We start from the raw sequence: 15,894 nt of genomic DNA on the forward strand, positions 1-15,894 counted from the left end.
AGATGTAAATAGATCCCCAAATTTTGCAGCAGCAGTAGAATGACTTAAGAGTAATCCCCACACCTGCTTCAGGTATTTTGATATAAGACAGGAAAATTCTATTCCTGGAAGTTTTAGCACATCAAATAAACACACATTTGTTAGGTGAAAGAGACTAACCAAAAATAAAAGGTCTATTCTTTAAGATGTGCCAGTCCTCCTGACCAAGTTGTGATTCTTGTGTTATTTGCTCCTTTCTATTAAATCTGAAAATGTTAATTCCTTTCAATTAGCTTGTTCCACAAGGCTCTGTTTTGTCTCTCATGTTATTAAACATATACATGAAATAGCAGGGAAATAACATACAGAGTTTTGAGGCCCACCCAGCTGTACGACTACTTTTCATCTCTCCAAAGAGACTGCCTTGCTTCTAAACCGATGCTTGCCAACAGCAGTGAACTGGATGAGGGCAAACAAATTAAAGCTTAATCCAGGCAAGCCAGAGGTGCTCCTGGTCAGTCAAAAGTCAGGTCAGGGAACAGGGATTTATCTTGTGCTGGATGAGATTACACAAAGATGTACCCTTGCAGCTGGGGTATACTGGGTTCACCCCTGAGCCAGCAGTGGCCAGGAGCACCTTTGAACAGTTAAGGCTTGGGCACCAGCTGTTCCCATTGCTAGAAAAATCACCTTACTTACATCCCGTTTGGATAACTAACACATAACTGTTCACTGGGCTGCCTTTGAAGAGAGTCAGACATTTCAGTTGGCCCAAAAGGCTGCACCCAGATTGTTCACTGAGGCCGGCTACAAGACACAATTCCTTTGCTGCAACAGCTTCACTGTCTGCCAGTTCATTTTTAGCCACAATTCAAACTGCTAGCCTTGATCTTTAAAACCCTGTATGGCTCAGATCCAGGTTATCTGAAGAACCGTATTCTCCTATACCTATATGACCATGCTTGTGTTTTGATACCATCTGCGGAGGGCCTTCTTTCGGTCGCACCACCTTCACAGTCACATCTGGTTGTAACCTGGGAGAGGCTTCCTTGCTGCTCTAGGGTCTAGGGTTATAAGGGCACCCTCCTTGCTGTCTTTCCAGGGGGAGATGAAACCTATTTTGGCAGCTCTTTGAAGACTGCTCAAGGGGACTGGGCCTTGCAGCATAGCGTCTGTATTCAGAGATATAGCAATGTTAGTTTTTGCGAAATCGGTACGTAGAGAAATCTTGTAGAACCTTTGACACTAACAGAAAGAAAAGTTGGCAGCGTGAGCTTCCGTGGACTTAACTGAAAGGCATCTGAGGAAGTAGACTGAAGTCTATGAAGAAGGCTGACGCTGCCAACTTCTTTCACTTAGTCTCAGGGGTGCTGCAAGATCTCTCCACGCACAGTCTGGTTGTTATTTTTATAGCTATGCTTTTAAGTGGTTTTAATTTTATGGCTACATTAATGATATTTTCTAACCTGTATTTAGGATATTATAGATCTGTATTTCTTTTAACTGTTGCAAGGCCCCCTGAGGCCCAGCGGGGGAAAGGCAGGGGGAAAGTAACTATAACAACAGATTTGCCTATAGTTGAAAAGCCTTAAAATGAATACTCAGAGATGCAAAACTGCCGAATGGCAAAAACATCCGCATCCCTGGTGACGCCACTGTGCCCTCCGTGACGTCACACGCTGCCGTTGCCCTAAATCCCCAGAGCCTTCGCAGAAAGGCCTCTGCAGGACTGAAGTCGAGTTCCAGTCAGCGGCGCTCAAGCTCTGGCCTTCCAGGGTTATTTGGACTTCACTTCCCAGAATCCCATAATAAGGCCCGAGATGGCAGAGGCCTCTGGGAGTTGAAGTCCACAAAGCTTGGAAGGCCAGAGTACGGGAAAACGGAGCTGGTCCCCAGTAGGCATGCGCGGGACCCAGGGGCGCTTTGGCAGACTCGCCCTTTAAATTCCGCTCGGAAGGCTGCTTACGTCACGAGAGCACGAGCGAACGAACGAGGAAGGGGCGGGGCTTTAGCGAAGAGGCAGCGGCGCGCCCCTTCCCTCCTCGGCTGGGTCCCGAGGTGATCACGTGACGAGGGCCTGGAGGCCGGGTCAGCTGATCTCTCCGCTGAGGCTGTGGAAGCAGCGACAGCAGCAGCATAGTAGTCGAGGCAATGGAGTTTCTCCTGGGCAACCCTTTCAGCTCGCCAGTCGGGCAGCGTATAGGTAAGGCCAGGGCCGGACTCCCTCCCCTCCCAACCGCGCGCGCTGCTTCTCCTTCTTAGCGGAGGCATTTACCTCAAGACCTCAGGACGGTTGGAGGTGGGAGGGGCTTAGCCCCCACGAAGGCGGGGCTGAGGGCGAGGGAGCCAATGGGAACCCGGAGCTGCTTTGAACGACAAGGGAGCTAAGCAATGGGGAGCGGGTATCTGTGGGCAGCCCTCCTGGGGCAATCCTGTTGAAGTTTAGTTCCTTCAAAGCGCTCCTGAAGGGCTTCTTCTTGAGGGACCCTGTGAGGCACCTCAGCGCCCCTCGGATCAGGAGAACCGGTGCCTTTCCTCAGCCGCTTCCTCAACCCAAAGGAGGCCCTGGAGGAGGAGGAGGAGGAGAAACTGGCGTGTGTCGCAACCGGGCTCCTCAGGTGGAGGCTGAGCTGCTGGCTCCTTGCCTTGGCTTCTCCTCCTAGGCAGCGGATTGGCCACAGCGGGAGCAAAACTCTGGCCCAACAGGTTGCTGCAGAGGCCCTTCCGCCCTCATTGGGGCTAAGGGAGAATGTGGGGAAACTGCAAGTCAAAGCAGCCGCTGCTCTGTTTACCTGAGAGAAGGCCTCTCTGGGAATCTCCAGGTCCTCCAGCGCAACTCTATGGCCAACATCTGCCAGAAGTCGATTACGCTGGAGGACCTGCAAACGCCTAGAGAAGTGTTTCCTATAGGAACCACTAGGTCCCCCGGCACAGCTCTATGGTCAGCTTCTGTCAGAGTTGCACTGGAGAACTTAGAGATTCCTAGAAAGGACATACAATCTGCCTTTGCCCTTTGCATCCATGGCAAAAAGGGTGAAATGGCGTGTGGGAGCGCACTGCCATAACAATTAATGGCGCTTGAGCACAGGCGGTTTCCCCGTACGCGGGGGAGGGCGTCCGGGACGGATCCCCACCTATGGGGAGGGCGGGCTGTATTAATCAAAACTGCAAATAGTCAAAGCTGCAATTTTTTCCCAGCAAGGCTGACCCAATGTCCTCACCACAAAGGAGGACAAGGCACTGCAAAAATGTAGGACAAAAAGAAATGGAATACATTACCAAACAAAAGCTAAAAACACTACGAACTTTGACCTTCCAGATGTTCAGAGCTCGGTTTCCCAGAATTCCTGGCTGTTGGCCAAGGTGGCTAGGGTTTCTGGGAGATGAAGTCCAAAGCACTTGGAAGACCAAAGGTTTATTTGTATAAGGCACAGCAACTATTACAAAACATTACGAACATCAATCATACATAAAAACATATAAATATTAAATTCATGCCTCTTAGTCATGCCGATACCATGGATAGGCAGAAAGCCAAACAAATGGGTCCTTGAACAAATCAATCCTGAAATCTCTCTGGAAGCCAAGATTATCAAACTGAGGCTGTCATGCTTTGGCCATATCCTGGGAAGGCATGAGTGATTAGAATAGACAGTAATGCTAGGAAAGGTAGAAGGTAGTAGAAAGACAGGAAGACTGTATACCAGATGGATACACTGAGTCAGGAAAACCACAGACCTTAATTTATAGGGCCTAAGACAAACAGTAGAGGACAGTGGGGGCTTGGAGATGCCTCATCTTCAGGGTTGCAATGAGTCAGGAACAGTATCAGAGCAATTAACTACAATAATAAAGGTATCACTGTTTTGATGTCATTGTACTTTGTTGTACAATAATAATATTTTATTTCTTACCCACCTTTCCCTATGGATGGAGGCAGGGAGCAACAATAAAGCAGCACAGCTACCCCTGGATACGATCCAGCAGGGCTCTTGTTTTCTTCATTACTAATAGAAAAGAGATGAAAGACCAGCCCAAAAACTCAACCAGGCATTCCTGGCCCTCCAACAAGAAAAATAGTTGTTTTCAGGGGATGATGGGAAGTGAATGGATCTGGGGCCAAGGTCAGCTCCAGAGCAGGAGTTTGGGGTGATATGCCCTCTTTTAGATTGGCAGTTGTGGCAGCAATACTGGGCAACTGGGTCTAACTGTTGTTTAAATATCTTCTTATAGTGCTCCTGACATAGTGTTGCTCTTTAGGGCATTACAGGTAAACCCATCTCTTTCACATGAGCCCCTTGTACTGGGAGGAAGGTGGGATATAATAAATCTAATAATAATAATAATAATAATAATAATAATAATACTTGGTGCTGTTTAGTGCTTCAGAACAGAAATGCTGTACCATAAAGTACAGAAGGCAATATTTCCCTTTGAACTCTGCATTTCATTTCCTTTTGACCACATTATATATACAGTCTCCTCCCTACATGTGCATATATACTTGTAACTGAGAATCATACTCCCTGTCTCCAATCCATAAGCATGTATACCCTAATAAATTTTCTAGTCCTTAAAGTGGGGAGGGCAGCAGCACTGGGATGGAGTGCAATTTTTGTAACCAGAGTACTGTTGACTGAAAATTTCAACCCCACATGGCTTTTGGTTAGCATTTCTGGGGGCTGGAGTAAAGGGCTGTTGGGGGACAGATGTGGTCTGGAATACCAGAGAAGTGGCAGTGGTCTTTGGGGGAGGGTTGCCTGGAAGAAATTGTAAGTTGTGGGGTGGGAGGGGACAAAAAGGAGTGAAGATACATGGCATGTGTTTTGCACTATTTCCATTCCTACATTCAGGTGCTACAAGATTCAGTTGATTTTGCTGTGGCAGAAACCTTTGGCAGAAAAGCACTGCCAATAAAGACCCCGAGAGAGTTTTCCATGTATACTAGGTACTGGTGGTATATGCCCTGTGAAGCAGGGTATAGGGCCAACTGATTACTGGGAGAATCTACTGATACACTTAGGAGGTGTGCTACAGGTGGCTTGTTTTTGGAAGACAACTTTGTTACAGTCAAACCTTTGTATCCCTGGGGCTGGGGGATCTATTCTGAACGCCCCCACGATTACAAAAAAAGGTGGGACCTCATGTCCCATTGTCCCTAATGGTAGCAGGACATGTGTGCAGCTGTGTACACGGGGACAACATGGTTTAGTGTCCATGGTTGCTTCAGTCCGTGGATGACAAGCCCCGCAGATAGTGAGGCCTCACTGTGTTTATATGAGAGCTGCTCTTTGCTAACATGTCCTTGTGGTATTTTAGATAAAAGCATGTATTTACATGCTTCTTCAGAATTCCTTCCTCACTGCATCATGCCCCTGGCCCACTTCATGATTTCACAGGCCCCATTCAGACTGGCATCAAAAACCTGGAAGGAACTGGGCTGATTCGGATGCCCCTCCCCCGAATCTCTCCGTTAGCAAGTGCCCACTACAAAAAGAGGGGCATTTGAAATCGAATGCATTCTGTGCCTGCTGTGAAGGTGCCTGCTGTCAATCAAGCGATCGTCATGGTGACGTTTTGCAGGGGCATCGGAAGTGTCCTCCCGCCTCCTTTTTTTTTAAAGAGCCATGCACAAAATGCCCCAAAGTGTCGATTTTTTAAAACCTCTTTTTTGTGTGTTGTGTGTATGTGTGGGCATTTGGGTCAGATCTGCCCCTGTCCCCATTTTCAATCCCATGCAAGCTAATGCATCCCCTACTCCTTGCCCCCCAGAATGCCTCTTACACATGAAATAATAATAATGATAATAATAATAATAAATTCCTCACCTCAGAAATGCCAGTAAAGGATGCAATTGCCATGCATTTTTTTTTTATTTTTTTTTATTTTATTTTATTTTATTTTATTTTATTTGCTTTTAAAAGCAATTCAGGGCTGCCTCTGAATTCAGTAGCAAAAGCATGTATCATTTGTCTAATTGACAAGAGCAAAAAATGTAACATTCGCATTGTAGGTCTGCCCTTTGATTGTAACATTTGCATTCGCAACATTTCCCCTTTGCTGGAAGAGCAGAGAAAAGGGAAAGTGCACAAGCTGCTAGCCCTGCTCTATCTGCCTCAAGAAAAAAAAACCATGCACATATTTGGTCAAAAATAGTTTTTAAAAAATATGAAAAGGGGGGGGGTGCCTGATGTGAGCTCTGTTCGTGCCCTGCCTTTGACCTGACCTGACCCTTTTCCTCCTGCTAGAGGGGCTTTGCCATTGCCTTCCACTGAGGCTGAGAGAGTGTGACCTGTCAGTTCCAACTAAAGTAGACCCATGGAATGAATTGGGAATAAAATGGAAATGCAGCGCAGGCATTCCTGTATCATCCTCATATAACACTAATAATAATAATAATAATAATAATAATAATAATAATAATAGTAACCCTTTCCCCCAGTTCCTTCATCCTCCTCCTCCTCCTGCTCCATTTTAGAATCCCCTCCATGGCTCCCTTCCTCCCATGGCCCCTTTCGCCTCCTCCTCTTCCTCCTCCTCCTTCATCACTTTCTCCACCCCCCCACCTCTCTCTGATAGCCCTCTGCAGCCCAAAAGTCACCCCTGATTTCCCCCTTTCCTCCTGTCACCCTTTGCATCCAGATTCCCCTTTTTTCGGCTCTTTCCTCCTCCTCCTCCTCCTCCCCCCTCCCTTCTGATGATGGGAGGGAATGCTCTGACCTCTGCCCACCCCCTGACCCTAATTCCTCCCTAATTTGCCCCAATCATGATCAAGGGCAAGTTCAAATTTCACACAACCCGAGTCTTTTGGGAAAAGACGGATTTTAGCCCGAATCTGGATACCTCGGTGTATGGGGCATTTCCTTGTGCAAGCCCCGACATGGATTGTGACGGATTCGGATCCAAAAGAACTTCACGTGCAAGAATCGCTTTCAACCCCATTTTTTTTTCTGTAGTCTGAATGGCCCCACAGAAAGCTTTCCTTTCTGGGTACTTAATATATAATCTATGTAAAATTGAAAGAAATTCTGGTCAACACAACAGAAGAATATCCCTTCCCTTCTCCCCAAAAACAGACTTGACAGACTGGAGATGTAATCCAACATACTGTGTGCCCACTTTTGACTAGTTTTGAATGCACTAAAAAGTTGGAAATATTAGAACTCTCTGTTCTTCAATTCATATATTTCTTCTGGCAAGTTAAGTTTAATTTAGGCTTGCAGTGCATAGCAAAAAACTGGAATCTATCAACATTCACACACTGGTGACCCATTGGTGACTCAGGATCAACAGTTGGGATCAGCAGAATAAAAGACATTTAAGAGATCATCAGATTTACTACTTATTAAATACATCCATTTGCCATTCAAAATAGACTTGGTATGCTTTTTTAATGCCTTTTATTATAAAATAGTCCTGCTATGCTCATAAGATTTTACACAAGGTTCAGGAATTGACATCTTCAGTTGGTAATCTCCGCTACATTTTTCTCTCACTTCTCTCTTTTTTTTTTCTCTTACCAGACAAGAATCTGTTAAGGAGGAAAGGCAGAATAGCTGCACATTCCTTTTGATTTGTAGCACTAGGAGATGTCACCCAGAAGCACTTTTTTATTCCCTTAAGAGGACATCACATGTGCCCCCATCAGGCCTTGCATGCACCCCCTTATGGTAGCCTTGACACCCCTCCATGTTTCCTCCCATAGAAATCCTCACTGAAATCCACTTGGAGTGTAAAGTGAAGCTTTGTACTCCCCTTCCTAACTATCCCTGAGCCAACATCATATGTTGTCCTCAAGGTCCAAAAAGATTGTGTAAACCTACTTTACATGGTGAATGGCCTACGTAGAGTGACTGATTAATGAATGATATATAACTTGAAAGTGGAGTGAGAATATAATGAGAGGATAGTCCTTTTCTGATAGCATCCTGATTATTTTGTACACTGATTATTATTTCATTGATTTCATGCACTGGGAATGTTGTTCATACACTAAAATACATTAGGACAAGTTTGAGAAGTGGTGTAGTGCTTTGAGCATTGGACTAGGACACTGGGAAACCAGGGCTTGAATTCCTCACTCAGCCATGAAAACTTACTGGATGACTTTGGGCAAGTCACACTGTCTCAGCCTCACAGGAAGGCAAAGTCAAACCTCTGAACAAATCTTGCCAGAAAAACCACATCACAGATTAGCCTTAGGGTCGTCATAACCTACAACAACCTTGACAAGATATATTAAACCTCACAAGCATGCTATTTGAACTTGTGTCTCCAGAGTCGTAGTCCAGCACTCAAACCACTATGTAATATTCACGAAATAAAGTCTCTATTAGAAGCAATTTTGAAAGCATTGCCTAATTTTCAAGTGGGGGACATCCATTGTTTACAACTTCGTAATGAACACTAATAATCATTTCTAAGGGAATAAGCAGAGCTAAACTGTCATTTTTGCAAATTGTAAAATTAGTTCAATTCCTACTAGGTATTAGTAGTAAATTATCTCTGATAGTCCATCCTCGATTGATGCTCACAGATTCTGGGAATCTTCACTGAAATATTTCTGTCATTTTTCTTTGGAATTTAAACAAGTAAACACTTTAGTTTCGGAGCATACCAGAACTCTTTGACATCCACAAAAACCTGACCAGCCTGTAAGACCTAACACTTCAGAATTATGTGCCACACCCTGGAGGCAGATTAACATTCATAACCAAGTTTGATGTTTGCCAGAGATGCTCACACGGTGCCAGCTTGAAATGTTCAGTTTGCTCATCACATTTATTCTCTAGTGCCCCTTTTCATAACCTACAATTTGGAATGTTTGTTACCAAGTGAAATTTGGACTTCTGTGCCTATTGTCTGAGTCACTCTGTTCAGAAGCCATGTTGATCTGGATTAGATTTCAGGAGGTGTGGATGGTTCTAATTACGGCTTCTGAAGCAGAGGCCAGCATCCAGATCTCTCATGTGACCAATGAATAGCCTTTGTGTTTATGGAGAGAGAAAAAATCACTAGAAGAGTCAAATGCAGGATTTCCATTTTAAAAAAAATATATTAAAAACCTGCAAAACATTGCAAACTCAAAATCCATTCAATGAATTTATGAAAGTAAGGAGCCTTGTTTGAGAGGCTGGCAGAGATTAAAATTCTAACCTAAAAAAGTGCTCTTTAAAACATCCAGTCAGAGTGATACAAGTGGTACTGTAGAATCAGCTAGAATCCAGCTGGTAATTCTTAGCCTATAATTAACCTTTCAGAGAAGAAGGAGCAATCACTAAGATAGTGTCCCTTTTTCTTTGGTCCAAAACACACTGCCGAAACAATCTGAGACACTTTAACTGCCCTGGCTCAGTGGTAGGGAATTCTGAACTGTAGTTTTATGAGACCTATAGCCTTCTCTGTCAGAGAGTTCTGGTGCCACAATAAACTACTATTCCCAGAATTCCCTAGCACTGAGCCAAAGCAGTTGAAGCGGTCTCAAATTGGATTATTTCTGCAGTGTGTTTTTGGACCCTGTTTATCCTCCCCACTACCTCCCTCCACACACAATTTCTGGGGTTTTTTTCCTATTAGGTGTGATAACCTCCTAGACACAATCAACAGGGATTTGTCAAAGCAATTCTTTGTTTTTAGGTTTATCCCCTTGGTCCTGTGTACTGTACTGCTACTCTCTCCTTACTTTTTAACCTGTTCATCCTACATCTAAAGCAGTGGTTCCCAAACTTTGGTCCTACAGATATTTTGGACATTATCTCCCAGAAGCCTCAGCCAGCTTGACCAACTGTTAGAAATTCTGACAGCTGAAGTCCAAAACATCTGGGTGACCAAAGTTTAGGAATCACTACTCTAAAGGAAGAATGAGAGCCTTATAATCATGCACTTTATCTCTGCTTGCATATCAGCATCTTTTTCATTAATGAATTTAGAGGGACTGTATCAATCAGTAAAAACTCTTCAGGTAGACTGTCAGGTGATGAGTTGTCTCACCTACATGTGCACTTCTTCCTTCCCACACTTTCATAACTGAATTCATCATTTTTCAGATGGTCTGAATCTGTTGATAGAACTGACAGTACACATACATGGCAAATTTAATCAGTAACAATAATAGGATTTCAGTTAGTAAATGGAAGACTTAAATTTCCCTGTATTTCTGATTTCTGCTTTACAGTCAGTTTGTACAAAACAAAAACTGTCAACATGCTTCAGCATTCACAGATTTGGCACCTGTGTATGTGTTTGTCTACAAGTTCTATCATACCCAGTCAGCATGGTAGAGAAGTGGTGGAGCTTATGGTTTAACTTATCTAGAGGGCAGCTTCAACCCCCTCCTCACATAGGAGAGGTAACTGAGATTGAGAAAGTTATCCTTACTCTCTCCTGCCAGTGTTCAGAAATAATAGGAATTTCTTTGAGAATCTCTTAAAGTGGAGGAAAGGGTGAAACCAATGGAAGGGAAGGGGTTCTCTATCAATAAATTGGATTTGGCCCACCAGCTAGTAATCCCCTTTCTCGGTACTGTCATTGTAGCATCTACATCCTGGCATCTCCATACTCCTACATTCTTCTACTTAGAATGGCTAATTCCATTGAGTCCAGGCACTCCATTTTCAAAAACAGTTTCCTTTATCACATTTCATTCCTCCTAGAACTGCATTAGTGCAACCCATTCAGAATTTGAAATCAGTGAGCTGCACATTCATTACTTCAACAGTTCTTAGAACAGTATTGTCAGGTAGAGGCCAATTTTATTATCCCAGTTTTAGAAGGAGGACATTATGACTGAAATAATCTGTGGTCCTATAGTGAGTTCATACGTGAAATGCAAGTTGTACTGGGAACTCCCTGGCTCACACTCTCATTGTAAAGCCTTTCTTGTATGTAGAACTGTGTGTAGCTCATGCTGACCATAAAACCCAGCATAGGCAGTGGTGTGAAATTTGTCCTTCAGTGAATATTTGCTTTTATTTATATACTCTCCATATTGGAGATACACTATCAAAAATTAGTTTGCACTATGCAAATGTGCCCACTTCATTCTAAGAGCGTTTTGGATTCCCTCCCTCCCACCCACCACCCACCCCCTGGTTCCTATATACAATATACCAAACTATTATACTCCTTCAGGGAGTTGGTCACACTGTCCTCAGACTTCTTTCCCAGTTGTACTCCTCCCACCATGTCACTCCCTGTTCTCACTTCTTCATGTACCTTATGTGCATCAAGAATTTTGCACCTTCCAAAGCTGCTGGCCCAAGTGAATGTAAATTTCTGTGTTGTCAGATTAATAGACTTTGCCTATTACAGATTAGTAGACTTTGCATATTATTGCTATGTTATACTTTTTGGGATGTCTCCTCCCCAGGGCTGGCTCTAGATATTTGGCCATCCCTGGCGAGTAATATTTTGTCACTCCCCAGAAGGTAGAAGGGGGGTGCATATTTATGTTTTGGCCATTGTACAAAGAAACCGTCATACGGTAGCTTTTATGTCGCTTGCTGTACTGAGTTTTCACTTTAATATTGTTTAATTACGCAGAAAATTATACAAGAAAGCCGCTGCGCTGCTCCTACATTTTGCCGCCCTAGGTGACTGCCTAGTTCGCCTATATGGATCAGCCGGCCCTGCTCCTCTCCCAATAAACCAGCCTCTATATGTGACTTATTTGCCTTCCTTTCTGCAAAGTAAAAAAAATTGGGACCTTGATGGGGTATCTTTTCTTCAAGACAGAGGTTAGAGTAGTTGCCATAAACACACAGACAGTGTGTGTAGTAGTAAGCCAACTGAACTAACCATCTCAAGCTGTAGAGGCAATTCTGTATTTTTAAACTGTGAGAACTGAAAGTATGGGTTTATCCTTACTGTTATTTTCCTTGGCTTCCCAAGAGGAAGGATGAAGTATAAATGTTTGAAATAATAAGCAATATCAGGTCCTCCACCTCATTCCTTTACTAAGCCTGCCAGAATTCAACTGAAACAGCTTTTCCTGGCTTTTATAGCATAGAGATAGAACACATTTAGAGTACAGGTTCTGAATAAATCTTGTCAGCCATTATGATGCCACCAGATGCTTTACTTATTAAGAGGAGGTCTGTGTACATGTATGTAAAAGGCAGAGAAACAATTCCAGGAAAAATAAGTGACAACCCCATCTCTACTTCTGAGTGAACCACTGGTGGTCTGATTTACCCCTTTGGCCACACCGCTACTGTGAATTATGGATTCTGCTAGTCTGAATTCCCCTCCTTCGCCTCATCCTATTGCTTTCTAGACTCCCGGCTGCTTCTGCTGTTGGCATGATATCCATTTTACCTTTGTATGGTGGAACTATCCCTATAATTACTTAGCCCACTTGCCACCAGAGTTTGAGGCCGAGTTTATTATAGGGTGGAGACACTGGGAACCGGTAATAACAGCTTATTTATCACTCTGTCATCAAAACAAATACAGGAAGAGATATCTGGACACCATGAAATGAGGACTGGATTTCCTCTCACTCAGTTCTGTCTTATGTTCTATATAGAAAGCTGAGCATTCAGTGCTCCCCAGAATTTTATTGAATTGTAACTCCCAGCATTCCTCATCATTAGCCATACTAGCTTCAGCAACATATGGACCACTGCATAGTTTGTGCTCTTGCTATACGGGATGCCTTTTTTTTTCATTCCTTCTTCTGAAGAACCTTCTATAATAAGGGTGAGGAACCTTTGGACCTCATTTCTCATCAGCTTCACCCAGAATGGCCAATAAAGTTGAAAGCCAAAAATTTCTTACCCTGTTTTATGAGTACAGTCGGCCCTTCTTATACACAGATTTTTTATACACGGATTCAAGCATCCACAGTTTGAAAATGTTCAAAAAAAGTATAAATTTCAAACATCAAATCTTGATTTTCCATTTTTTTTATAAAGGACACCATTTTGCTATGGCATTATATTTAATGGGACTTGAGCATCCATGGATTTTGTTATCCACGGGAGATCCTGGAACCAAATCCCAGTGTATAACAAGGGTCCACTGTATACCAATTTTTGTTAGAACTGGAGACAGTCCAATACATTTTGGTCCCTGCTGTACTGCATGTGATAAAAATACAATAATAAACTTGAGCAATAATCTGATTTATTAGAATAGCTCAGAAATGAGCCAGCACCGTTTATCTCATGGAAGAGTCCACAATGGGCAAGATCCATATAGAAACAAAATACTCAACTTTCTTTCTCCCTTTTTTCATACATACTTCTGATGGGGATCCTCTATGACAGTTTAGACTCCCAGCTGCAGGGAAAGAAAGGGTAAGAATGTGAAAAGAGCAGTTTATCTATCTCTGTGACTACTGAATACTCATCATAACTAGCTGAGTGCTAATGGAGATGGTCATTCCCCCCCCCTTTTTTTTTTTTTTTTTTTTTTTTGTCTTTACAATCTGGCCTCTGAACATGGAGATTCTACTAGTTGCCAACCATGATAGCTATCTGTCACTTACCTGGAGTGTCTTATCAGCACAGTTCTCCATACAACACAGTGTTGTGCTGCAAGGAAAATCCTTACGCTTCCCAAGATTGAGTGGGTGGGCAGTGGGGAGATATAATTGGGTTAACTGGTTGACTGCATTGCTTGTCACAACACAGAGTTTCTACAGCTAGCTAGAGGTTACTGGCCAGTGGCTTCAGAAATAGTTTACTCTAAGGAGGATATTGTGAGCCTTCCAGATGTTGTCAAACTGAAGCTCCCAGCATCCCTCACCATTGGGTATGCTGGCTAAGTCTCTTGAAAGTAGCAATTCGGCAACAGCATCTAGAGAGCCACACAATTTCCACTTGTGGTTTAAGCTATCACCATCTGGCAGCTGTGTGAAGGAGGGGACCTACTTCTCTTACCAAAGATTTATTTAGCCTGTACAGTTGCACAGGCCACTGATATGACAACTTCCCATGCTCCCAGTTCTTCTGACAATGCAAATACTATCTTTAGGTCCACTGTTTGAATGAAGCATAATATTCTCAGACAGGAGGTGTATATTTAGAACCTTACTACTTCTCTTCCAGTCCCAGCCCCAAACATGCTTTCATACTTCAAAAGCAATGTTAGGGGGTCATCATTTTATGGTTGTTGTTTTTCCTTCTCCTCCCTCCCCCCGCTGACACCAGAGAAAGCTACTGATGGCTCCCTGCAGAATGAAGATTGGGCCCTCAACATGGAGATCTGCGACATCATTAATGAAACAGAAGAAGGGTGAGGAAGTACTGTTAAAAATTATGAGTAACATTCTCCATCTTCTAACATGTGCTCATTGTTTCACTTGCTTCAGCCTACCCTGCTGTGCATGAGTCTTCCAAAATGCTTACAGACACACCCTGTTCCAGAAAAGTTCTCTGTGTATAGGGAGGCTGTGGATGTTGTTAAAAGCCCAAGCCTGAATCCCTTGACACTTTCAGAAGAGAATATTGCTAGAATGTGCTACTTGAAATCTGCTTTTATACTGTCAGTTGCCAAAAGCTCCATTAGCCATAATTCTTGTGGGGAGAGGGAATAAAATCAATCAGATCCTTTTTCTCTAGTTTTTGTTTATTGAAGATCTCTCTCATTCTTTTCTCACAAAAGTTTGGTTACTGGGGTGTATTCCTTTTGTATAAACCCTTCTTTTTTATCTCAATTTCCTTCTTGCTGTCTGTCTCTCCTTTCCTCTTCTCCCTGGGAGTTTAATATTCTCCTTTATTGGGGACTGGAGACCTCAAGAATTTCAGCTGACCCTTCAGTGTTCTGATTTTATTCATTTTCATCTGTGGCTTGGCTTTCAGGTATATTTATAGTACAATAAAATTAGAGAGTGTATTGGGGAGAAAAGTATGGACTTTCCAATTTCATTCCTGCCTTGTACCGTTTCCTCATCTGTTCTGTGTCTAGATTACATATTCTGGGCAAACTAGTGTAAACAATCAGAAATCTGAGCAATGCCAAATTATCCATGCTGGACCCTATAAATAACTGCTGGTGGGTTTGTTGGTGACCTCAGTAAGGGCAAGAACAGCATGTAATTGGAGTTGGAATGCAAAGCAGTGGTTTTCTGTTGCTGCAACTGTCTCCCTATACAGAAATTGAGAGATGTTGTCTGCTACTTTTCCTTCAAACTCTGCAGCCTTGTCCTCCCTTTATTATTACTGTGTCTCATCTCTGTCTTCCTAGGTTATACATCTCTTCCGAGCAGGTCCCACACACAGCCCAGAATCATATCCTCCTCTCCCCAGAAACACTTCTTAATATTCCTTTCTTGGCCCCAGACATTCCATCATTGCTCATCAAGTCAATATTTTACCTGCTATGGGAGATAACTGGCATCTTGCCTTACCTGCGAACATTGGACTCTGTATATGCTAGCCTACAATTGGTTGTCAGGTTAAAAGAAGTGCACCTGATTAAATGGTCTGGTCTACAAAAGCATGTGTCAAGATAAATGTATCAGTCTTCAAGGTGATGTAAGATTCTTCATTGATATTGAAATAACTATTATGAAGCATTTTGCATGTTGGAAAGGTCAAATTTTGTTATGGCTAATTTTTCTATTTAGGGCCAGATCTACCATGACAGAATTCTTAGCAAAATGTCATCTGCTGTTCCTTGCCCCCCCCCCCATACACACACACACACACACACACATCAGTGGGTCCTCAGTGGGCTTGTCAGGCAGCAGCGGTACTCATGATACATAATCACTTGCCATATATAAAATTCATGGCCTCATCCAAGGCTCCGTCAATCTCTCATTAGCCTAGCTCTGGTTCTTATCCTTTTCCCTGCAGTATATTTCATTCTTCATTTTCCCCCTCATAAACCTGCTTTGGGTATCCAAGGCAGTGAAGTAAAGTATTTTTTAAAAAAAAGAAAAATCCAAGAAATTAAAAGAATGTCCTG

The 15,894-nt window shown here is 43.1% G+C and overlaps 1 protein-coding gene across 4 annotated transcripts in view; it reads left to right on the forward strand.

Moving 5' to 3' along the window:
• The first annotated feature begins 2,037 nt into the window (after positions 1-2,037).
• Positions 2,038-15,894, forward strand: part of TOM1 (target of myb1 membrane trafficking protein) — a 37,365-nt gene continuing 23,508 nt past the window's right edge. The window contains exons 1-2 of one of the 4 annotated variants that reach the window (XM_089528072.1): positions 2,038-2,182; positions 14,133-14,217. In XM_089528072.1, coding sequence (XP_089384198.1) covers positions 2,131-2,182; positions 14,133-14,217 — 137 coding nt within the window. In that variant the 5' untranslated portion in view covers positions 2,038-2,130. Of the gene's footprint in view, positions 2,183-2,433; positions 2,686-12,649; positions 13,278-14,132; positions 14,218-15,894 lie in introns of those variants that run through there. The other 3 variants (XM_089528073.1, XM_089528075.1, XM_089528074.1) reach the window with 3 other exon arrangements.

Source organism: Sceloporus occidentalis, unplaced genomic scaffold, assembly GCF_023333645.1.
Source record: "Sceloporus occidentalis isolate IW3139 unplaced genomic scaffold, rSceOcc1.0.p SCAF_5, whole genome shotgun sequence".
In the NCBI taxonomy this organism is placed as follows: Eukaryota; Metazoa; Chordata; class Lepidosauria; order Squamata; family Phrynosomatidae; genus Sceloporus; species Sceloporus occidentalis.